At 44.3% G+C, this 24,920-nt stretch overlaps 2 protein-coding genes across 4 annotated transcripts in view; one reads left to right on the top strand and one right to left on the bottom strand.

Annotated features, from left to right (window-relative positions):
• Window positions 1-24,920, top strand: part of PCDH11X (protocadherin 11 X-linked) — a 953,301-nt gene that overhangs the window by 256,810 nt on the left and 671,571 nt on the right. The gene's annotated exons all lie outside the window — the stretch shown is intronic.
• On the bottom strand, window positions 9,516-14,074 carry LOC138802410 (uncharacterized protein DDB_G0287625-like). The gene is made up of 2 exons (XM_069985685.1): window positions 13,018-14,074; window positions 9,516-9,666 (listed from the first exon to the last, which is right to left on the bottom strand). Exons 1-2 carry the CDS (start codon window positions 13,963-13,965, stop codon window positions 9,601-9,603), a joined length of 1,014 nt encoding a protein of 337 aa, XP_069841786.1. The 5' UTR covers window positions 13,966-14,074; the 3' UTR covers window positions 9,516-9,600.

Genomic DNA, 24,920 nt, shown 5'->3' with positions numbered 1-24,920 from the left:
TGGGCAGGATCGGCGCTATGGGGGCGGGGCAGTGCTCCTAACAGTCTTATCGGACCGTGGAGCACACAACTAACTGCACGGGAACGGTGCCGAGGACAAAGGTAGGAGACATAGCTTGCTCCTCAGCATCTCCTGTGCAATAGGGACATATCAGCAGGCTAGAGTCGTCGATCCTGCTGATAGTTCCCCTTTAAAAATCTACAGTCGTCCAGTAATTATCAGCTGCTGTATGCTCTGCAGGAAGTGGTGTTTCCTCTTCAGTCTGACACAGTGCTCTCTGCTGCCACCTCTGTCCATGTCAGGAACTGTCCAGAGCAGCAGCAAATCTCTACAGGAAACCTCTCCTGCTCTGGACAGTTCCTGACATGGACAGAGGTGGCAGCAGAGAGCACTGTGTCAGACTGGAGAGAATATATCACTTCATGCAGAGCATACAGCAACTGATAAGTATTGGATGATGGGAATTTTTTTTACATAGAAATAAATCACAAACCTGTAAAATATTCTGCAATTGGTTGATTAGAAATAAACTAACAATTCTCAGATGTCCCGCTTTTATGCTTTCTTGTCTCAGGAGCGGAATTCTTCATGGATTCACAATGAACGTGCAGGACGTCGGGATATTTTACGGGGTGATACATCGGAATATAGTAATGGTCCGGGCCGTGTTATTTCATGGCGATCTCCCGTATAGTCGGATCAGAGGTCACATAACACAAGGCGCAATTGTATATTATATGTGACTGGCAGGAAGCGTTGCGGGGGGCTCCACCATGTGGGGGGGGGGGGTCTGGATTCAGGATTGGCGCGGTCAGTCGTCCTATATCCTGTTTCTAATTAAGTTGTGCGCGGTGAGGAATGAGGGTGGTGTGACGGTGCGGCTCGGCCGGTGTCACCCCCAGGTTTTATTACACACAGGATCCCGGCAGCTAATGAAGTTGGGTTTTATGGGGCGTCTGATTTATGGGCGTCAGACGGAAGGTCTCCGCTCCGGAATACATGCAGCAATTACCTGCGCTCTCACATGCTGCATGCAGGAATCTATTAGGTGTAATGGGAAGGGGGATGGACTCTGAGAGCATGTGGGAAGAACTGTATCTAAGCCCACTGTGATACACCCTCTGAGAAACACACAGCACTGCATCGTGTAGAGTTATAGAATGGCCACAAAGTAACATGGTGGTTGTATCCAAGTCTACTATCTGCGATACCACTTTATTTAAGCCTATCGTATCCAATGCTGTTTACTGTATCTAAGCTTTTATGTGTAATGCTGTGCTGCTGAGTTGGTGTATCTAAGTGCATCATGGCATACCATCTGCTGAATCACTGTATCTAAGCCTATCTTGTGTGATACAACTTTATTAAAGCCTGTCATGCTTTTTGCTGAGCTGCTGTATCTAAGCCTAACGTGTGGTATTGTCTGCTGTATCTAAGCCTATCATACTGTTTATTGAGTTTCTGTTTCTAAGCCTATGGTGTGTGATACCATGTATTGTGTGTCTGTATCTAAGCCTATTATATTTGATACCATGTGTTGTGTGTCTGTATCTAAGCCTATTATGTGTGATATCACATGCTGTGTGTCTGTATCTAATCCTATTATGTGTGATACCACATGCTGTGTGTCTGTATCTAATCCTATTATGTGTGATACCACATGTTGTGTGTCTGTATCTAATCCTATTATGTGCGATACCATTTGTTGTGTGTCTGTATCTAAGCCTATGGTGTATGATACCACATGCTGTATGTCTGTATCTAAGCCTATTATGTGTGATACTGTGCTTCTTCTTTAGTGTATCTAACCTTTCCCTACTGTAGGTGATACTACCTGCTGAGTTGCAGTATCTAAGCCCTTCTTTGTCCCTGAGTTCTTGTGTATCTCATCATATGAGTTTCTAAGTTGCTGTATCTAATCCTATCACGTGTAATACTCTCTGCAGTATCTAAGCCTCTGGTGGAGGAATGGATATACTATATATACACCCAGTACAGCTGCCCAGCAGGCAGGGGGCGCTCTAACACCTTATATCAAATCCACTAGAAGGACCTGGACCTGCCCTTTAAGTGGGAGGAGCTATCCTTGTGTCCTGCAGGGGGCGCTCTAACACCTTATATCAATCCTACTAGAATGATGCCTGGACCTGCCCTATAAGTGGGAGGAGCTATCCTTGTGTCCTGCAGGGGGCGCTCTAACACCTTATATCAATCCTACTAGAAGGATGCCCGGACCTGCCCTATAAGTGGGAGGAGCTATCCTTGTGTCCTGCAGGGGGCGCTCTAACACCTTATATCAATCCTACTAGAAGGATGCCCGAACCTGCCCTATAAGTGGGAGGAGCTATCCTTGTGTCCTGCAGGGGGCGCTCTAACACCTTATATCAATCCTACTAGAAGGATGCCCGGACCTGCCCTATAAGTGGGAGGAGCTATCCTTGTGTCCTGCAGGGGGCGCTCTAACACCTTATATCAATCCTACTAGAAGGATGCCCGGACCTGCCCTATAAGTGGGAGGAGCTATCCTTGTGTCCTGCAGGGGGCGCTCTAACACCTTATATCAATCCTACTAGAAGGATGCCCGGACCTGCCCTATAAGTGGGAGGAGCTATCCTTGTGTCCTGCAGGGGGCGCTCCCCGTCTCCTCCTCCTCCTTATTTATTGTGATTGCTCCTGTCTCTTCTATGTAAATGTGTAATGTAATTACGGCGGCGCTGGCTGCGGACTGGATCGATCTCCTCCCGCCATTGATTTACGTCGCCGCTGCCGCCTCCGGTAACATGTAAGAAAAAAAGTAAAAAGCTCCTGATTAGCTTCTCGTAGATTATTCGGGGCCGTAATTTAATATTCTCTCCAATTATTGGAAGGAAATAGAAATAGAAAGGTCACCAGGAAGTCCATGAAATGATCGGCTATTGATCAGGAGGATTCTGGGACACCCGGGGGCTCGGACGTTCAATGTCATCCTGGAAACTAGTGAAGGTCACAAATCTTCTCACAAATCACCAAAAGTTTTATTTTCTTTCAAATCAACTGGTGCCAAAAAGTTATACAGATCTGTAATTGACTTCTATTAAAAAAAAAAAAAAATCACAAGTCTTCCAGTACTTATCAGCTGCTGTATGTCCTGCAGGAAGTGGTGTATGCTCTCCAGTCTGACACAGTGCTCTCTGCTACCACCTCTGTCCATGTCAGATTATTTCAGCACTGTTTGCTATCATCATTTGTGGACTGTACATCTGTACTACTTAGGTGCAGAATGCCATCATATTTTAGTTGCACTATATGGCAGTATTTTGTACATGTGCAGTCACTGTATAATGGGGTGTATTAACCTACAGAGGTATTATGCAGATACAGTTTGACAGTATTTCACGACGTCCATGTGGCAGTATTATTTCAGCACTGTTTGGCCTTATCATCTGTGAACTATTATTTATGTGCATGATGCTGCAGTATATGGCACCAGTCTGTATATTCATACGCACAGTCACAGTGTGTATATGTGTATGACTTGCCTGCTGTTAGGTACTATTATGTGATGTCAATGTGACGGTATTATTTCAGCACTGTTTGGCATCATCATTTGTGAACAGCATACCCATGTTATTTATGTGCATAATGCTGACACCTTTCCCTTGCACTATATGGCAGTATTTTGTACGTAGCTACGTGCCACCATTGTATAACGCATAGACAGTATTATGCAGGTATCGGTTGATAGTATTACATGATGTGACGGTATTATTCCAGCACCACTTAATTGTACATCCCTATTGTTTCAGCACTATATGGCACCGGTTTTTAATAGCACAATATGGCGACAGCTTGTGTCATTTTTACATAAAACTGCTAAATCCTTTTAAGCTCAGCTCAAAGTTTGGAAATAACTTTATTAGCAAGACTTTTCCATCCGGAGACACTGAGGTATAACCCATAGGGTAAAGTATCAGCAGGCCGATAGGATCACCGACTTGCCTCATCCTCTCCCATGTGGTCGCTGTAATAGTAAACCCCTGTGATGTTTAACAATGGCGTCCGTACGTCTCTACGTCGTGGCGTCTATTTTTACCCTTCTCCGATAAAACCTCCCGGTAACTGCAGCTAATTCAATTCCTTTTGGTTGAGCCATCTAATCGGATGAGAGGCGGCGTAATCCGGCTACCTGACAGGAAGATTCCGGGCTCCTAATTTCACGCTCCTGATCAAAGCGGCAGAACGCCATCCGGTGCCCCGCTTTTTACTCCTCACCGCGTACTATAGAAAATTACAGCGAGCGAGGACACGGCGAGCGCGCGGCCTGACACCGTTCAAAGCGTCGGAGTCAGACACTGCCGGAATAGTTACTTAGTAACCACAACTGTTCCCAGTGAAGAAAACCTTCAGAAGTGAGAAACGACCAAAAGTTAAAAGGAAGCGGGAAATAACACGATTGGCGTAATTACGCGGCTGAGGCGAGTCCGCCGTCCTATCAGGAACCGCCATGTATTCATCTCGTACTAACTGCACATAGTAATCACCAACACTTAAACAGACGCCATACTTCTCCCTGAGCCTTACAGCTCTGCTCATCCAGATCTGCCTGGTTCATAACCAGAGTTAGTAGAATGATAGAATTTGCACCAGTGTTGGGCTGGGTACACACTACGTTTTTGCAATCCCTTTTTTTGTAACGGGGTGGAACATAGCCTATCTTCAATGGGATCCCGGCCGGAGCGTACACACATCGTATACGCTCCGGCCGGGAACTGTGCGGCACCGGAAAAAACTGACAGGTCAGTTTTCTGCAGGCCGGAATTCAGTGAATTCCGGCCGCAGAAAGCCCTGTCAGTTCACACAGTTAAGCGAGCGGCTCCGGCCGCTTGCTTCACTGTGTGCTATGGTAAGCTCTGATGTGGGCGTGCGCTGATGTGCTCGCATCAGAGCTCTGCGGCCGGAAAGATCATCCGGCCGGTACTTAAGTACCAGCCGAGATGATCCGGCCAGAGGGCGGCCGTTCCGTGACCCGGCCGGGGTCACGGAACGGCCGGTCTAATACGTAGTGTGAACATAGCCTTAAAGGGAAAGTTCACAAAAAAAAATCTTTCAAATCAACAGGTCCCACCAAGTGCCAGAGATTTGTAATTTAATTCTAAAAAATAAAAATAAATCTCCTGTCTTCCAGTACTTATCAGCTGCTGTATGTCCCGTAGGAAGCTGTGTTTTCTCCCGAGTTTTACACAGTGCTCTCTGCTGCCACCTCTGTCCATGTCAGGAACTGTCCAGAGCAGCAGCAAATCCCCATAGAAAACCTCTCCTGCTCTGGACAGTTCCTGACATGGACAGAGGTGGCAGCAGAGAGCACTGTGTCAGACTAGAGAGAAAACACCACTTTCTGCAGGATATTCAGCAGCTGATAAGTACTGGAAAACTGGAGATTTTTTTCTAGAAGTAAAATACAAATCTCTGACACTCTCTGGTGAACAATTCCTCTCAGTATGGGGGGTTGAACACAATGGGCATCTTAGTGCAGAAACTAAACAGATCCCAATCCCAGCTCTGCTACATCTGTACAGGCAGAAGGTTAATTATATGGTGAAGAAGAGGCTTAGATACGCTGCGGCTCCCTGTCACGGCATGTAGTATGACAGCCCTACAAGCCTTTCCTATTATTAACACCTTAATCACAGTCTCTATCCATCCTGCAGCCGTTCTTACCAGTCACATTACAAAGCCATTCAGCGGTGCGCTCAGCCCTCTATGGCGGCTTTTACTGCTACAGTTTAGTGAATTCAATTACATCCACCTTGACGTATCCGGCATCCTAAGGAGAGGTGACTGAGAGAAACCCCGGCTATGTGTGAGGCTGGGATCTTGTTAAAGAGCCTCGCTGGTGCCGGTCCCTGAGGAAGGACCCTGACCGCAGCATTATTGTTAGAAGGCGGGGAGGGTCTAGTTGTTTTCTCAGGGTAACAACTTGTCAATAGTGCGTTCACATTCCGTTACATTCAGATCTTCTACTATAAATACATTTTATTACATATCTCTCTTTCTAATCTGTAGATTATAGTGTTCTCCAGAGCTGCACTCACTATACTGCTGGTGGGGTCACTGTGTACATACATTACTGATCCTGCGTAACATCCTGTATTATACCCCAGAGCTGCACTCACTATTCTGCTGGTGGGGTCACTGTGTATATACATTACATTACTGATCCTGAGTTACATCCTGTAGATCTTTTATTTAAAAATATAAAACATAACAACAAACCAATAATATAAATAACATAACTGTACAATATATACAAGTCCATAAAAGTCCATAAGCGTATTGGCTGGTCCAGCCTCACACTCACCAAACGCACCGCTGTATTATCCCCCACACGTGCAAACTAGATTTTCCCACAAACACCACAATAATAAAACTATGAAACTTAACTTAACTAACAATAACTAACATAACTATACTGTACACTAACCCCCTGATCCGGTTGCATTCCACAAAACTAAATAAATGCACAAATAAATACATAAATGAATATATACATAGAGCCCTACACCAAACACCATAACAATTATAATTTTTTTTTTTTTTTTTTTTTTTTTTTTTTTTTTTTGGGCCCTGAGCTGGTCCCGCATCCCATGCCCCCAGTACATGATAACAGACGTCCATGAACCAGCCCAGGATTTTCTGTTTATACTAAAGTCCCCAGAAACCCCCTCCCCCCATATAACCCACCACCCAACCTAACACTAAAACCCAACCCCAGGTGGAGACGAAATATGCAAACTATATACACAAATAAACACACTAATAATACACACACTAATAATATACACAAACATACACAGCAAACCATAGTGGGGCTTCTCAGCCGCACACACAGCCCGAAAGCCCAAGTTCAGTACCTGCAAGCCCTATATTCCTATACAGCTAGAGCACAAAACAAAAGACTAGGGTGTTAGCATCAGCCCACCACCAGGAGAGGAGACGCAGGCTAAGGAACCTTATAGGCAAAGCCCCTCCAAAGACAAGAGGCCCTACCAGCCCCCAGCCTCTCGTACTCCAAAGAACGCACCTTCACCAGGTCACCGAGTGTGCCCCTAACCACCTCATCCACAGGGAGGATTTTACGTTGCGTCGACACTAAACACCGTGCACTCCACGTGTGGTACCTGACCACTATGCTGACTAGGAATAAAGTGCTCCGGTCCCAGCCACCAAGGTTTCTGAATGCTCCATAGGCCCATTCCGCATAGGAGAGGCGGGCCAACCTGGGCCACCCGATGGAAGCGCCCACCCTGTTGTAAACCTCTGTATTAAAGGGACAATGAAGCAGAAAATGCTCCATGCTTTCCAGCATGCCTCCACACTCCTCCCGGGGACATCCCCGATCCTCAGAGCTCCTGCACTTCAGATTGTCCCTCACATACAGTTTCCCATGGAAGCAGCGCCAAGCCAAGTCCCAAAACTTCAAGGGGATCCTGATGGAATTCAATAGGCCCAAACCAACCTCCAGATCCCGGCTTGGGCAATCCTTGAGCGCCAGCGGTTTTTGGAAATGGGATGACAGGACCCTATTGTCAAGGAATTTCCTCGACAGAGTCCTAATCTCCCACATCCCCAAACCCCACCGACGAATGACCTTCAGAACCATGGTAGCGTAAGCCGGAAGATGCCCATGTGGTGTGCGAAGATCCTTCACTTGCCCTCCTGTCTCCCATTACTGGAAGAAAGGCTGAAACCATCCCCTACAGGAGAATACCCACGGAGGAGCCCTCTCTTTCCAGAGGTTTGCAATGTTGGTCTTAAGAAAGGTATTCACCAGGAACACCACGGGGTTGACCATACACAACCCCCCTTGTCTCCTCGTACGGTAAGTAACCTCCCTCTTGACTAGGTTCAGTCTATTCCCCCATAACAGTTGGAAGAACACACTGTAGACCCGAGTCCAGAGCGGTTCTGGCAAAATGCAAACACTGCCCAGATATATCAACAAAGGGAGCAGGAAAGTTTTGATCAGGTTAACCCTTTCCCTGAGGGTCAAAGACCAACCCTTCCACTGATCCACCCTCTGAGCGGCGATCTTAAGCCTGCTGTCCCAGTTTTGTTTGGGGTAATCCCCTTGGCCGAATTCGATGCCGAGAACTTTTGCAGACTCCTGGGGCTCTGGAAGGGTGTCCGGGAGATCAAATCCAGGATCTCCACCTCCCAGCCAGAGACTCTCACACTTATCCTGGTTGATCTTGGACCCAGATGCCTCTGAGTAGCGCTCCACCTCTGACATCACACACCGCACCTCCTCTTGCGAGGAGACGAATATGGTGACATCATCGGCGTACGCTACCACCCTCAGAGTGGAATCCGGCACCGCAGTGTCCATTGTCACCCCTGCCAACGGTCTACAATCAATCCTCCTAAGGAATGGATCAATTGCAAACACGTACAACAGTGGGCTCAAAGGGCAACCCTGACGGACACCAGACCCAACCTCAAAAGAGCGGCCAATCCAACCATTCACAAGCGGGAAACTCTCTGCCCCTGCATACAAGGTCTTAAGCCAATCAACAAACCCCCCCGGCAGGCCATATCTCAGAAGAACAGACCAGAGGTACTCGTGGTTAACCCGATCAAAGGCTTTTGCCTGATCCAAGGACAGCAAGTACCCCTTCCAGTGACCTGCCCTACCCTGCTCCACAGCCTCCCGGACACCGAGCACAGCACTAAAGGTACTGCGGCCTGGAACAGAGCAATGCTGGGCCCCCGAAAGGAGCTGGGGTGCAAACTTCACCAGCCGATTAAACAGCACTTTTGCCAGAATCTTTCTGTCCACATTGAGAAGCGCTATGGGACGCCAATTCTCAATGCGGGACGGGTCTTTACCCTTTGACAAGATGATCAAGGCTGACCTCCTCATTGACCTCGGCAGAGTGCCCGAGGAGAGACACTCATTAAATACTTCAGTCAAGAGGGGAACCAAAGTGTCCTTAAAGGTCTTATAGAACTCAGATGTTAAGCCATCTGGACCGGGTGACTTCTTGAGGGCAAGACCATCAATAGCCACCCTGACTTCCTCTTCTTGGATCATCTCTGTCAAAACGTCAAGAGAGGGGTCTACCCCTGGTTCAGGGACGGTTTCAGTCAAGAAAGCTGAGGCCCTATCCCGATCTAGATCCTTCCTCCCCAAGAGGTGCGAGTAAAAGGATCTGACGACCTCCAGGATCCCTGATCTGGACCTTTTCAGGGATCCTGTACTATCAATCAGTCCTGAGACGATTTTACTATTCACTGACATCTTGCAGTTTCTGTAAGGGTCGGGCGAGCGGTACTTCCCGTAATCCCTCTCAAAAACCAAAGATGCGTGTCTATCATACTGGCACTTCATTAGCAAGGCTTTCACTCTGGAGATATCATCACGACTACCTCCAGTCGAGACAAGACGTTCAAGTTTCTTCCTCAGGCCCTGGTACAGGCGATACCTGTCCAGACTCCTGAGGCTCGAGAGCTGGCGGAAGAATCTCGCAACCCTTTTTTTGAACATCTCCCACCACTCTGACTTACTGCTACAAAGGCCCAGCAATGGTACCTGGCTCTGAAGAAAATCCTCAAAGGACTGTCTTATTTCCGCTTCTTCCAAGAGAGATGAATTGAGCTTCCAGTAGCCTCTACCCATCCGGGGGGTCTCTGTAACATTCAGAGAAAACAAAATTAAACAGTGGTCGGAGAACTCCACCTCAACAACGGACACCGCTGAAGAGACGGCTTCCTCCTTTAAATAAAACCTGTCTATCCTGGACCTACAACTACCCCTATGATAGGTGAATCCCGCGTGGCCTGGTGTATGCCGGATGTGGACATCCACCAGGCGAGCCTCACTAGCTATACTATTAAGGGCGACGCCATCATAAGTCAGCTTGTCTCTGGAACCTCCCCTATCCTGGGGCCTCGTGACAGCATTGAAGTCCCCTCCAAAGACCACCTGCCGACTTGTAAAAAGATAGGGCTTGATCCTCATAAAGAGACACTTCCGATCCCACTTGGACTGTGGACCATAGATGTTAATAAGGCGAAGTTCTTGTCCCTTCATGAGGATATCTAGAATCAGGCACCTCCCCATTTCTAACTCAATAACCCGTCGGCATTCTACCGGTGCGGCAAAAAGTACCGCCACCCCGCTATACGGCTCGGCCGCAAGAGACCAGTAGGAGGGCCCATTCCTCCATTCCCTTCTGGCTTTAAATATAGATGACATGTCTGTAAGCCTGGTCTCCTGCAAAAAGAAAATGTCAGCATTAACATGGGCAAAATAATCATAGGCCGCAAATCTAGCCGTATCTGACTTAATGCTGGCTACATTAATGGAAGCCAGCGTCAACGGAGAGGGTGCCGCCATCATGGGTGATTGAGTTCGATGGCTTTCTTCTTCCCACCCCCCTTCTTACCCTCCTCACACTCCACGTCAGAAGAACTCTTAACCCTTTTTAGTGATACAGAAGTGTCCATATCACCAGGCTTATCAATATTACCGTCCTCGTCCCCAGACTCTGGGCCAGTCCCCTCCCCTGAGGACATAACCTCCCCAGGAGAAAAAGACTCGGCGCCCCCTGGAGGCTTTGCCGCCACCTTCATAACCTCACCCTCAGCTTCCTCCTCTAGAGAGGAAGAGATGTTGTCGAGGGCTTGGAACTGATTGGAAAGACCGATCAGAGGGGAGCAAGTCTCACCTTCCTTTGGCACCTGGTCCAGGATAGGAGAAGATCTCAAATCTCCCTTTTTTTTACTTGTACCCCGCTTACGTTTCTTCTCCTGCCATCCCTGCCCGTCATCCTCATTCGCGCTCCCACACTGGGACGACTCAGGGGTGACAGCACCTTCCTCTCTACGCAACCTCCTGACCTCCTCATTCAGTTCATCATCCCTCAGGGCCTCAGCAGCATGATTGGCCTCTGGAACAGGACCAGAGGTTCTCCCAGTAACTTGGGATTCCCCCATGGCCCTCTCCTTTTGGCGCTTATCAAGACGTCTCAGTCTCGCTGGCGTCGTCTTCTTGCTATTCCTCACTGGCCCCTCAGCTCCTCCACCTCTGCTAGTCCCCTCCCCAGCAGATTCCAGCTCATGGCCTTCACCCGCCGGGGCCAAGACCGCATTGGCAAAGGAACGAGGACAACGACTGAAAGGGTGACCTAAGTCACCACACAGGTGACACCTAATCTCCGCACAAGATGCAGCATGATGGCCTACACCCCCACACAAGGCACATTTCTGTACCGTACAGTTGGCACTGAAGTGTGTGGGGTCGCCGCACCTGTGACAGAGCTTCGGCTGACCCTGGTAGAAGATCTGGATACGATCTCTCCCGAGGAAGGCAGAAGATGGAATATGGGTAACCGTATTTCCTGAACGTCTGAGTTTTACCACAAACGTCCAGGCCCCTGACCAGATGCCAAACTCATCCCTATTTTTTTGTGGAATACCAATGACCTCACCGTACCGCCCTAACCATGTCATGATATCCACACAAGAGAGTGACTCATTACGGGTCAAGACGGTCACTCTCTTGACTTCATTTTGGCGAGACAATGCCTGCACGGCAAAATCCCGCCAGCCGGGCTCGTTCTTTATCAATTCATAGTTCGACCAGAAAAGCTCAAGCCCCTCCGGCCGAACAAAACTGACATCGAACTCAGGTGTACCATGAGGATGTATCAAAGCATAGATGTCAGTTGCCTTGAAGCTCATCTTCAGCAGAAGCTCAACCACCTTGGTCCTTGAAGGACATGTATCACTGCCCCGCCACCGAAGACGAACCACATTCCTACGGAAACCACCCTGCCCGGCTGTTGGAAGGGAAGTGGCTTCCCCTCCTCTTTGTTCTCGGAAGGCAGCAAGGCCATGCCTTTCTATCCAGTAGGATAGATCAACCTCTCTTCCCTCTACATTGATCGATCTTTCCCCCTTCTTAAGAGCCTCCAGGAAACGCCGTCGCAACATGCCGTCCCCAGAGCCTGGAGACGAGGAGGGCATTCTACCTCCCCCAGCAGCAGCGGCCCCCGCATAACTTCTCCTAGGGGCCGTCACTGCTGGGGGTGCAACCGGACCAGTCCCTGCCCCTACACCACCATCACCACCTCCCCCAATAACATTGTCTCTAGTAACTTCCCCAATCCCCCCCATAACATCACCACCACCCCCAATAACAGCATCACCACCTTCAATGACATTGTCCCCAGTAACATTACCACTACCTGCAATAACATTTTCCGCGATCACATCATTCCCAACCCCAATAACATCACCACCCCCCATAACAACATCACTACCACCCCCAATAACACTGCCCCTGGTCACCCCACACTCCATCACTTCATCATTCATACACCCCGCACCCCCATCCCCTCCCTCATTTACACTGGCTGGACCAGCAGCAGATGCAGCACAGGATGATAATGATTCTTTTGTTTTTGCTATCCTTTTTGCCTCAGCATCCCGGGGCACTAGAGCTAGGACAGCCTCCGCTGGCCCTTTAAGGGACCGGACAGCTTGCTTGCCCGGTCTAGAGGCCATCCCAACTCTGTTCTTTTTAGTGCCCTCCGCCTCATCAGCAGTGTCTTTAGCATTGTCCAAGTGCCGCTGATCAGCGGGATCAGTGGCACCAATACAAAACAAAATTTTTCTTTTTGCAGTTTTTATTTGGCCAGTCTTGTTGGGAGCGTCTGGAGCCACCACAACTACCTCCGGCACTGGGTCACCCCCCCCTCCCACAGGGGAGCGAACTACAGCACCGGAGTCTGCCTTTTTGCCCACCGCTGGGCCACCCTCACTGTCCGGCCGTTTAGCCGATGCCTTCTCTGCTCCATCCCTGTTACTGCAAACAAGGCTGGAGCTCAGCGCCCTTTTAGTATCTGTATTCTCCCCGCACCTTTGCACCGAGTCCACTACAGAACACGGGCTGGGCTGGGTAACGGGGCTCGCACAATGAACCGACCCTGCGGCCGGCTCAGGGGTCTCAGGGAGGGGGGTGTAGATGTAACTCACCACTTCTTGCTGCTTTGCCTTGGTCTTTCCCTTCTTGCCCCCAGGTGCCTCCTCTGGGAGTTCATCTCCAAACACAAAGTTCTGAGGGCACAATGGGGACTCGATCATCCTAATCTGGGCCATGAGCGCCCCTCCCTGGCCACTGCTGTCACTGTCCTCCCCTGAGTCGGCAGGTGTCACCACTGGCTGCTGTGCAGGGGGCCCACTGTACGGAGCCTGCTGGTGTTGCTGCAGGCTGCCAGGTGGGTCTGGCTGTTGGTCTTCATCCATCTCATCGTTGTTGTCGTCATCATCATCATCATCATCATCCACCTGGCTTTCAGGTTGCAGCCCCATCAACCTTCTTTCTCTGTTATCAGCCATCTCCCGGAAACGGTCATCATTTATAAGTTTTTCTTTAAATCCACCACTCATCTCCCGTATCTCCGCCTTCCTCTCCTCCAAATCTTTTATTTCCATTTCAAGTCTCTTTACCTCCGCCTGGATCTCAGACTTCTTTTTCTTTGTAGCCTGGTTAGCCCTGGCACGGGCGTAGCGCAGTTCCTCCCGGAGCCTCCTCAGAGACTTGCTGGCTTCTTCATACTCACGGAGGTGACTCATGACCCGGGAGCCATAGGTGGAGAGAGACTCCCGGGCCCTCTGCACTCCCCAGCCTTCCTCACCGAGGTCGGCTTCACCCCCGTGAGCACTCAGCTTTCTCCCAGAAGTACCTGGCTTTCTGCTGGTGGCACTCTGCTTTCCTGAGGTAGATTCTTCCTTTTTGGAAACCTTTCGGCTTCTTCGGTTGTCCACAGCCTCAGTGGGGAGAGTAGGAATGGAGTTACTGCGACTCCTGGTGGAACGACTCATCCCCGAATCCTCAGGTGTACAGGCCGCTTGCTGGCTTCTCCTGCTCCCCGGCGGCCTACCTCGGGAAACAGAAGCCTGGACCTCGCCTCTCTCGCTCATGCCTGGAAACCTGCTCCCCCCCTGGGGAGGAGAGAGCAGGCCCAGGGGCAGATCTTCCTTGCTTGGAGCTCAGGAGCAGCAGACACGCACAGCCTCTCAGAGCAGGACCACACCCAAAACTAATTGGAGCTGCAATCACCACTCCAGAGCTGCACTCACTATTCTGCTGGTGAGGTCACTGTGTACATACATTACATTACTGATCCTGAGTTACATCCTGTATTATACTCCAGAGCTGCAGTCACTATTCTGCTGGTGGGGTCAGTGTGTACATACATTACTGATCCTGTACTGATATGTATGAGTAGTGCTAATCTTATATTTGCCCAGTTGTACAGTGATGACAGCAGCTCCATTAGCCATTATTGAGAAGAGAAAAAGTTCTAATCCTCAGGCCAAATACTGTCCGCACTGTGCACTATAAAGCATAGCGAATCCCTGATCTATTTGGTGCCTTTACCTTGTTCTTCTGAAGGAAGAGGAGGTTTATATGTACAGTCAGCGCATCCCTGCTTCATCACATTACTCTGAATTTACAGCTGATCTTTTATTATATAAATATTATAATATTTATTTTTACATGCATGATTATAACTACTATAAAACTGCCCCCTATATACAGGAATATAACTATTATAATGCGGTTCAGGGAAGAAACAGAGCACTGCACCTCACACCTATGGCTGATACTAGTGCCCCTAGGCTAAATAAAAAACACATCAGAATTTTGTGTATGAATTGATCAAGCCATACTGCCCCATGTACCTCGTGCCGGTATCTGATACACATGGGTCCCTACACTAAGTCCACACCGTGCCAGTCAGTGGCCACCAACCCCGCAGGCGTGCACAGCCAGGGAACGGGGGCCATGGGACGGCCCTGCGACCCCCATGCCACAGGACCAGACCCAAAAACACCACACCAGAACCCGGCCAGCACCGCCGGCGGAGAAGGTCGCCCCCAAATAGCACAAGTCTGGATGAGGTATTACACTCACCATAGCTGCTGCAGACAGAATGGGAAAAAACAGGAGGGATTAAAACCATGTGCACTCAGGTGTCTCCTGCTAATTGCAGTCATGTGGGTCTCTCTTTTCTCCGTGTTTTGCACTCCTCCTGGTGAGACCCACATGACCGCAATTAGCAGGAGACACCTGAGTGCACATGGTTTTTATCCCTCCTGTTTTTTCCCATTCTGTTTGCTGCAGCTATGGTGAGTGCAATACCTTATCCAGAATTGTGCTGCTTGGGGGCGACCTTCTCCGCCGGCGGTGCTGGCCGGGTTCTGGTGTGGTGTTTTTGGGTCTGGCCCTGTGGCATGGGGGTCGCAGGGCCGTCCCATGGCCCCCGTTCCCTGACTGTGCACGCCTGCGGGGTTGGTGGCCACTGACTGGCACGGTGTGGACTTAGTGTAGGGACCCATGTGTATCAGATACCGGCACGAGGTACATGGGGCAGTATGGCTTGATCAATTCATACACAAAATTCTGATGTGTTTTTTATTTAGCCTAGCGGCACTAGTATCAGCCATAGGTGTGAGGTGCAGCACTCTGTTTCTTCCCTGAACCGCATAACTACTATAATACTGCTCCTATATACAGGAATATAACTACTATAATACTGCTCCTATATACAGGAATATACCTACTATAATACCGCTCCTATATACAAGAATATAACTACTATAATACTGCTCCTATATACAGGAATATAACTACTATAATACCGCTCCTATATACAAGAATATAACTACTATAATACTGCTCCTATATACAGGAATATAACTACTATAATACTGCTCGTATATACAGGAATATACCTACTATAATACTGCTCCTATATACAGGGATATAACTACTATGATACTGCTCCTATATACAGGGATATAACTACTATAATACTGTTCCCTATATACAGGAATATACCTACTATAATACTGCTCCCTATATACAGGAATATAACTACTATAATACTGCTCCTATATACAGGGATATAACTACTATGATACTGCTCCTATATACAGGGATATAACTACTATAATACTGCTCCTATATACAGGAATATACCTACTATAATACTGCTCCCTATATACAGGAATATAACTACTATAATACTGCTCCTATATACAGGAATATAACTACTATAATACTGCTCCTATATACAGAATATAACTACTATAATACTGCTCCTATATACAGGAATATAACTACTATAATACTGCTCCTATATACAGGAATATAACTACTATAATACTGCTCCTATATACAGGAATATAACTACTATAATACTGCTCCTATATACAAGAATATAACTACTATAATACTGCTCCTATATACAGGAATATACCTACTATAATACTGCTCCCTATATACAGGAATATAACTACTATAATACTGCTCCTATATACAGGGATATAACTACTATGATACTGCTCCTATATACAGGGATATAACTACTATAATACTGCTCCTATATACAGGAATATACCTACTATAATACTGCTCCCTATATACAGGAATATAACTACTATAATACTGCTCCTATATACAGGAATATAACTACTATAATACTGCTCCTATATACAGAATATAACTACTATAATACTGCTCCTATATACAGGAATATAACTACTATAATACTGCTCCTATATACAGGAATATAACTACTATAATACTGCTCCTATATACAGGAATATAACTACTATAATACTGCTCCTATATACAAGAATATAACTACTATAATACTGCTCCTATATACAGGAATATAACTACTATAATACTGCTCCTATATACAGGAATATACCTACTATAATACTGCTCCCTATATACAGGAATATAACTACTATAATACTGCTCCTATATACAGGGATAAAACTACTATGATACTGCTCCTATATACAGGGATATAACTACTATAATACTGTTCCCTATATACAGGAATATAACTACTATAATACTGCTCCTATATACAGGAATATAACTACTATAATACTGCTCCTATAAACAGGAATATAACTACTATAATACTGCTCCTATATACAGGAATATAACTACTATAATACTGCTCCTATATACAGAATATAACTACTATAATACTGCTCCTATATACAGGAATATAACTACTATAATACTGCTCCTATATACAGGAATATAACTACTATAATACTGCTCCTATATACAGGGATAAAACTACTATGATACTGCTCCTATATACAGGGATATAACTACTATAATACTGTTCCCTATATACAGGAATATAACTACTATAATACTGCTCCTATATACAGGAATATAACTACTATAATACTGCTCCTATATACAGAATATAACTACTATAATACTGCTCCTATATACAGGAATATAACTACTATAATACTGCTCCTATATACAGAATATAACTACTATAATACTGCTCCTATATACAGGAATATAACTACTATAATACTGCTCCTATATACAGGAATATAACTACTATAATACTGCTCCTATATACAGGAATATAACTACTATAATACTGCTCCTATATACAAGAATATAACTACTATAATACTGCTCCTATATACAGGAATATAACTACTATAATACTGCTCCTATATACAGGAATATACCTACTATAATACTGCTCCCTATATACAGGAATATAACTACTATAATACTGCTCCTATATACAGGGATAAAACTACTATGATACTGCTCCTATATACAGGGATATAACTACTATAATACTGTTCCCTATATACAGGAATATAACTACTATAATACTGCTCCTATATACAGGAATATAACTACTATAATACTGCTCCTATAAACAGGAATATAACTACTATAATACTGCTCCTATATACAGGAATATAACTACTATAATACTGCTCCTATATACAGAATATAACTACTATAATACTGCTCCTATATACAGGAATATAACTACTATAATACTGCTCCTATATACAGGAATATAACTACTATAATACTGCTCCTATATACAGGAATATAACTACTATAATACTGCTCCTATAAACAGGAATATAACTACTATAATACTGCCCCCTTTATACAAGAATATAACTACTATAATACTGCCCCTATATACAGGAATATAACTACTATAATACTGCCCCCCCCTATATACAGGAAAATAACTACTATAATACAGCCCCTATATACAGGAATATAACTACTATAATACTGCTCCTATATACAGGAATATAACTACTATAATACTGCCCCCTTTATACAAGAATATAACTACTATAATACTGCCCCTATATACAGGAATATAACTACTATAATACTGCTCCTATATACAGGAATATAACTACTATAATACTGCTCCTATATACAGAATATAACTACTATAATACTGCTCCTATATACAGGAATATAACTACTATAATACTGCCCCCTATATACAGGAATATAACTACTATAATACTGCTCCTATATACAGGGATATAACTACTATAATACTGCTCCTATATACAGGAATATAACTACTATAATACTGCTCCTATATACAGGAATATAACTACTATAATACTGCTCCTATATACAGGAATATACCTACTATAATACTGCTTCTATATACAGGAATATAACTACTCTAATACTGCCCCTATATACAGAAATATAACTACTATAATACTGCTCCTATATACAGGAATATAACTACTATAATGCGGTTCAGGGAAGAAACAGAGTGCTGCACATCACACCCATGGCTGATACTAGTGCCGCTTGGCTAAATAAAAAACACATCAGAATTTTGTGTATGAATTGATCAAGCCATACTGCCCCATGTACCTCGTGCCGGTATCTGATACACATGGGTCCCTACACTAAGTCCACACCGTGCCAGTCAGTGGCCACCAACCCCGCAGGCGTGCACAGCCAGGGAACGGGGGCCATGGGACGGCCCTGCGACCCCCATGCCACAGGACCAGACCCAAAAACACCACACCAGAACCCGGCCAGCACCGCCGGCGGAGAAGGTCGCCCCCAAGCAGCTCAAGTCTGGATAAGGTATTGCACTCACCATAGCTGCAGCAAACAGAATGGGAAAAGACAGGAGGGACACGGTGTGGAGTTAGCGTAGGGACCCGTGTGGACCAGAGGACCTGCGCGGTGGTACACGGGGCAATATGGCTTGATCAATTCATATACAGACACTCTGGTGTTGACTTTTAATATAGGCCTAGCGGCATTAGTGTCAGCCATAGATGGGATGTGCAGCGGTTCCATTCTCTCCAGTTCATAACTACTATAATACTGCTCCTATATACAGGAATATAACTACTATAATACTGCTGCCTATATACAGGAATATAACTACTATAATACTGCTCCCTATATACAGGGATATAACTACTATAATACTGCCCCCTATATACAGGGATATAAATACTATAATACTGCTCCTATATACAGGGATATAACTACTATAATACTGCTCCTATATACAGGAATATAACTACTATAATACTGCTCCTATATACAAGAATATAACTACTATAATACTGCTCCTATATACAGGAATATAACTACTATAATACTGCTCCTATATACAGGAATATAACTACTATAATACTGCTCCTATATACAGGGATATAACTACTATAATACTGCTCCTATATACAGGAATATAACTACTATAATACTGCTCCTATATACAAGAATATAACTACTATAATACTGCTCCTATATACAGGAATATAACTACTATAATACTGCCTCTTCTGGTGTTCCCCTTTAGGCCATGTTCACACTACGTAAGAAATCGGACGTTCCGTGACCCTGGCCGGGTCACGGAACAGCTGGTCTCTGGCTGGATCATCTCGGCCGGTACTTAAGTATTGGTCGGATGATCCGTCCGGCTGCAGAGCTCTGATGCGAGCACATCAGCGCCCGCCCGCATCAGAGCTTCCCATAGCCCACAGTGAAACAAGCAGCTCGCCGCTCGCTTTACTGTGTGAACTGACAGGACTTTCTGCGGCTGAAATTCACTGAATTCCGGACGCAGAAAACTGACGTGTCAGTTGTTTGCGGCGGCGTATGGGATCCCGGCCGGAGCGTATACGATGTCAACAGGCATCGTTGACATGTCAGTTTTTTCCGGCGCCGGAATCAATGGCAACAACGGCCGTAGTTTTAGGTAGTGTGAACATAGCCTTAAGCTGTATGCATTCTCTTTATACTCTGTGCTCTTCTTCTCAGTGATTTCTCGGGGTCGGAGTCTTTTTAGAGAATCCATGATATTAGAGAAATATCTTTTTATTAAAATCACTAAACTGGAAAGACAAATATTAAAGTTCCCGTATTGTGTAAGTTTTATTAGAAATCTTTTAGGGCTGAGTGTGATGAGTGACACCGGGCCGATGCCGCTGCTCCCATCTGGTAGTCACAATGTAAATGAGATTTTGGTTCTCATAAAAGATGAAGAATCGGATACAGCAGAGAACAACAACTCATCTTATATTTCCTTCAAGACATTTATTTCCTGCGAGGACAAAGAGACCGGAATATAACATCACAGGTTCCCTGCACCTATATAATATAGACATTATATGATAGATAGATAGATAGATAGATAGATAGATAGATAGATAGATAGATAGATAGATAGATGGATAGGAGATAGATAGATAGATAGATAGATAGATAGATAGATAGATGATAGATAGGAGATAGATAGATAGGAGATAGATAGATAGATAGATAGATAGATAGATAGATAGATAGGAGATAGATAGATAGATAGATAGATAGATAGATAGATAGATAGACAGATAGAAGATAGATAGATAGATAGGAGATAGATAGATAGATAGATAGATAGATAGATAGATAGATAGATAGATAGAAGATAGATAGATAGATAGATAGATAGGAGAGATAGATAGGAGATAGATAGATAGATAGATAGGAGATAGATAGATAGATAGATAGATAGATAGATAGATAGGAGATAGATAGATAGATAGATAGATAGATAGATAGATAGATAGATAGATAGGAGATAGGAGATAGATAGATAGATAGATAGATAGGAGATAGATAGATAGATAGATAGATAGATAGATAGATAGATAGATAGATAGATAGATAGGAGATAGATAGATAGATAGGAGATAGATAGATAGATAGATAGGAGATAGATAGATAGATAGGAGATAGATAGATAGATAGATAGATAGGAGATAGATAGATAGATAGATAGATAGATAGATAGATAGGAGATAGATAGATAGATAGATAGATAGATAGATAGATAGATAGATAGGAGATAGATAGATAGATAGATAGATAGATAGATAGATAGATAGATAGATAGATAGGAGATAGATAGATAGGAGATAGATAGATAGATAGATAGATAGATAGATAGATAGATAGAAAGATAGATAGATAGATAGGAGATAGATAGATAAATAGATAGATAGGAGATAGATAGATAGATAGATAGATAGATAGATAGATAATAGATAGGAGATAGATAGATAGATAGATAGATAGATAGATAGGAGATAGATAGATAGGAGATAGATAGATAGATAGATAGATAGATAGATAGATAGATAGATAGATAGATAGGAGATAGATAGATAGATAGATAGATAGGAGATAGATAGATAGGAGATAGATAGATAGATAGATAGGAGATAGATAGATAGATAGATAGAAGATAGATAGATAGATAGATAGATAGGAGATAGATAGATAGATAGGAGATAGATAGATAGATAGATAGATAGATAGATAGATAGGAGATAGATAGATAAATAGATAGATAGATAGATAGGAGATAGATAGATAGATAGATAGATAGATAGATAGATAGATAGGAGATAGATAGGAGATAGATAGATAGATAGATAGATAGATAGATAGATAGATAGATAGGAGATAGATAGATAGATAGATAGATAGATAGATAGGAGATAGATAGGAGATAGATAGGAGATAGATAGATAAATAGATAGATAGATAGATAGATAGATAGATAGGAGATAGATAGATAGATAGGAGATAGATAGATAGATAGATAGATAGATAGGAGATAGATAGATAGGAGATAGATAAATAGGAGATAGATAGATAGATAGATAGATAGATAGATAGATAAATAGGAGATAGATAGATAAAAAGATAGATAGATAGATAGGAGATAGATAGATAGATAGATAGATAGATAGATAGGAGATAGATAGATAGATAGATAGATAGATAGATAGATAGATAAATAGATAGGAGATAGATAGAGAGAGAGAGATAGGAGATAGATAGATAGATAGATAGATAGATAGATAGATAGATAGATAGATAGATAGATAAATAGATAGGAGATAGAGAGAGAGAGAGATAGGAGATAGATAGATAGATAGATAGATAGATAGATAGATAGATAGGAGATAGATAGATAGATAGATAGATAGGAGATAGATAGATAGATAGATGATAATAGATAGGAGATAGATAGATAGATAGATAGATAGATAGATAGATAGATAATAGATAGATAGATAGATAGATAGATAGATAGGAGATAGATAGATAGATAGATAGATAGATAGGAGATAGATAGATAGATAGATAGATAGATAGATAGATAGGAGATAGATAGGTAGATAGATAGATAGATAGATAGATAGATAGATAGGAGATAGATAGATAGATAGGAGATAGGAGATAGATAGGTAGATAGATAGATAGATAGATAGATAGATAGATAGATAGATAGATAGGAGATAGGAGATAGATAGGTAGATAGATAGATAGATAGATAGATAGATAGGAGATAGATAGATAGATAGATAGATAGATAGATAGATAGATAGATAGGAGATAGATAGATAGATAGATAGATAGATAGATAGATAGATAGGAGATAGATAGATAGATAGATAGGAGATAGATAGATAGATAGATAGGAGATAGATAGATAGATAGATAGATAGATAGATAGATAGATAGATAGATAGATAGATAGGAGATAGATAGATAGATAGAAGATAGATAGATAGATAGATAGATAGATAGATAGGAGATAGATAGATAGATAGATAGATAGATAGATAGATAGATAGATAGGAGATAGATAGATAGATAGATAGATAGGAGATAGAAGATAGATAGATAGGAGATAGATAGATAGATAGATAGAAGATAGATAGATAGATCGATTGATAGGAGATAGATAGATAGATAGATAGATAGATAGATAGATAGATAGAAGATAGATAGATAGATCGATTGATAGGAGATAGATAGATAGATAGATAGATAGATAGATAGATAGATAGGAGATAGATAGGAGATAGATAGATAGATAGATAGGAGATAGATAGATAGATAGATAGGAGATAGATAGATAGATAGATAGATAGGAGATAGATAGGAGATAGATAGATAGATAGATAGATAGATAGATAGATAGATAGAAGATAGATAGGAGATAGATAGATAGGAGATAGATAGATAGGAGATAGATAGATAGATAGATAGATAGATAGGAGATAGATAGATAGATAGATAGATAGATAGATAGATAGATAGATAGATAGGTAGGAGATAGATAGGAGATAGATAGATAGATAGATAGATAGGAGATAGATAGATAGGAGATAGATAGATAGATAGATAGATAGACAGGAGATAGATAGATAGATAGATAGATAGATAGATAGATAGATAGATAGATAGATAGATAGATAGATAGGAGATAGATAGACATGCTGATATAATGCTTCTCTATTATTTACACTATAAATTCCCCTTTTTGAGCATCTTAGAGACTTCCGCCGATCGCTTGCGTCTGACAGTCGGTCGCTCTCAGTCTTGGGGGACGTTCTGGATACATCTCTGAAACTAGATTAAACGTTGGTAAATTTGCAAACATCCCGGAGTCCTGGCGGCTCGGAGGTGCTGAATAATTTAGGGCTAATATTTCCTTTTGTGATGAGTTTTGTTTTGTGTACGATTCACGGCCGCTGAGAATACAACGGCCCCCCCACTCCCTGTATCATTAGACGATCACTATACAGCGCTGCGTTATCAGAGACACCGAACCACATGCAACGGTGCTCCACTCACATGATGTTGGCACTCCACTCATACGACCTTGGCGGTCCACTTACATGACGCTGGTGCTCCGCTCACAGGACGCTGGCGCACGGCTCACATGACGCTGGCGCTCTGCTCACATGACGTTGGTGCTCCGCTCATACGACTTTGGCGCTCCACTCACATGGTGCTGGTGCTCTGCTCACATGACGTTGGCGCTCCGCTCATACGACTTTGGTGCTCTGCTCACATGACGCTGGCGCTCCGCTCACATGACGTTGGCGCTCTGCTCACATGACGTTGGCACTCCGCTCATACGACTTTGGTGCTCCGCTCACAGGACGCTGGCGCTCCGCTCACATGACACTGCGCTCCGCTCATACGACGTTGGTGCGCTGCTCACATGACGCTGGCGCTCCACTCACACGACGCTGGCGCTCCACTCACACGACGCTGGCGCTCCACTCACATGACGCTGGCGCTCCGCTTACATGACGCTGGCGCTCCGCTCACATGACCCTGGCGCTCCGCTCACATGACGCTGGCGCTCCGCTCACATGACGCTGGCGCTCCACTCACATGACCCTGGCGCTCTGCTCACATGACGCTGGCGCTCCGCTCACATGACGTTGGCGCTCCGCTCACATGACGCTGGCGCTCCGCTCACATGACGCTGGCGCTCTGCTCACATGACGTTGGTGCTCCGCTCATACGACTTTGGTGCTCCACTCACATGATGTTGGCGCTCTGCTCACATGAGGCTGGCGCTCCGCTCACATGACGCTGGCGCTCTGCTCACATGACGTTGGTGCTCCGCTCATACGACTTTGGTGCTCCGCTCACATGACGCTGGCGCTCTGCTCACATGACGTTGGTGCTCCGCTCATAAGACGTTGGCGCT

The sequence above is a fragment of the Dendropsophus ebraccatus genome, chromosome 10 (genome assembly GCF_027789765.1).
Source record: "Dendropsophus ebraccatus isolate aDenEbr1 chromosome 10, aDenEbr1.pat, whole genome shotgun sequence".
NCBI classification, from domain to species: domain Eukaryota; kingdom Metazoa; phylum Chordata; class Amphibia; order Anura; family Hylidae; genus Dendropsophus; species Dendropsophus ebraccatus.
The sequence above is the reverse complement of the archived record's forward strand: the minus strand, read 5'-3'. Positions and strand labels throughout refer to the sequence as shown.

Coding starts and splice junctions, on each gene's coding strand:
- LOC138802410 (XM_069985685.1), bottom strand. CDS start 13,965: ATGAGCGAGAGAGGCGAGGTCCAGGCTTCTGTTTCCCGAGGTAGGCCG. Junction 9,667..13,017: donor AGGCAAAGCAGCAAGAAGTG/GTGAGTTACATC, acceptor TGAATGTTACAG/AGACCCCCCGGATGGGTAGA.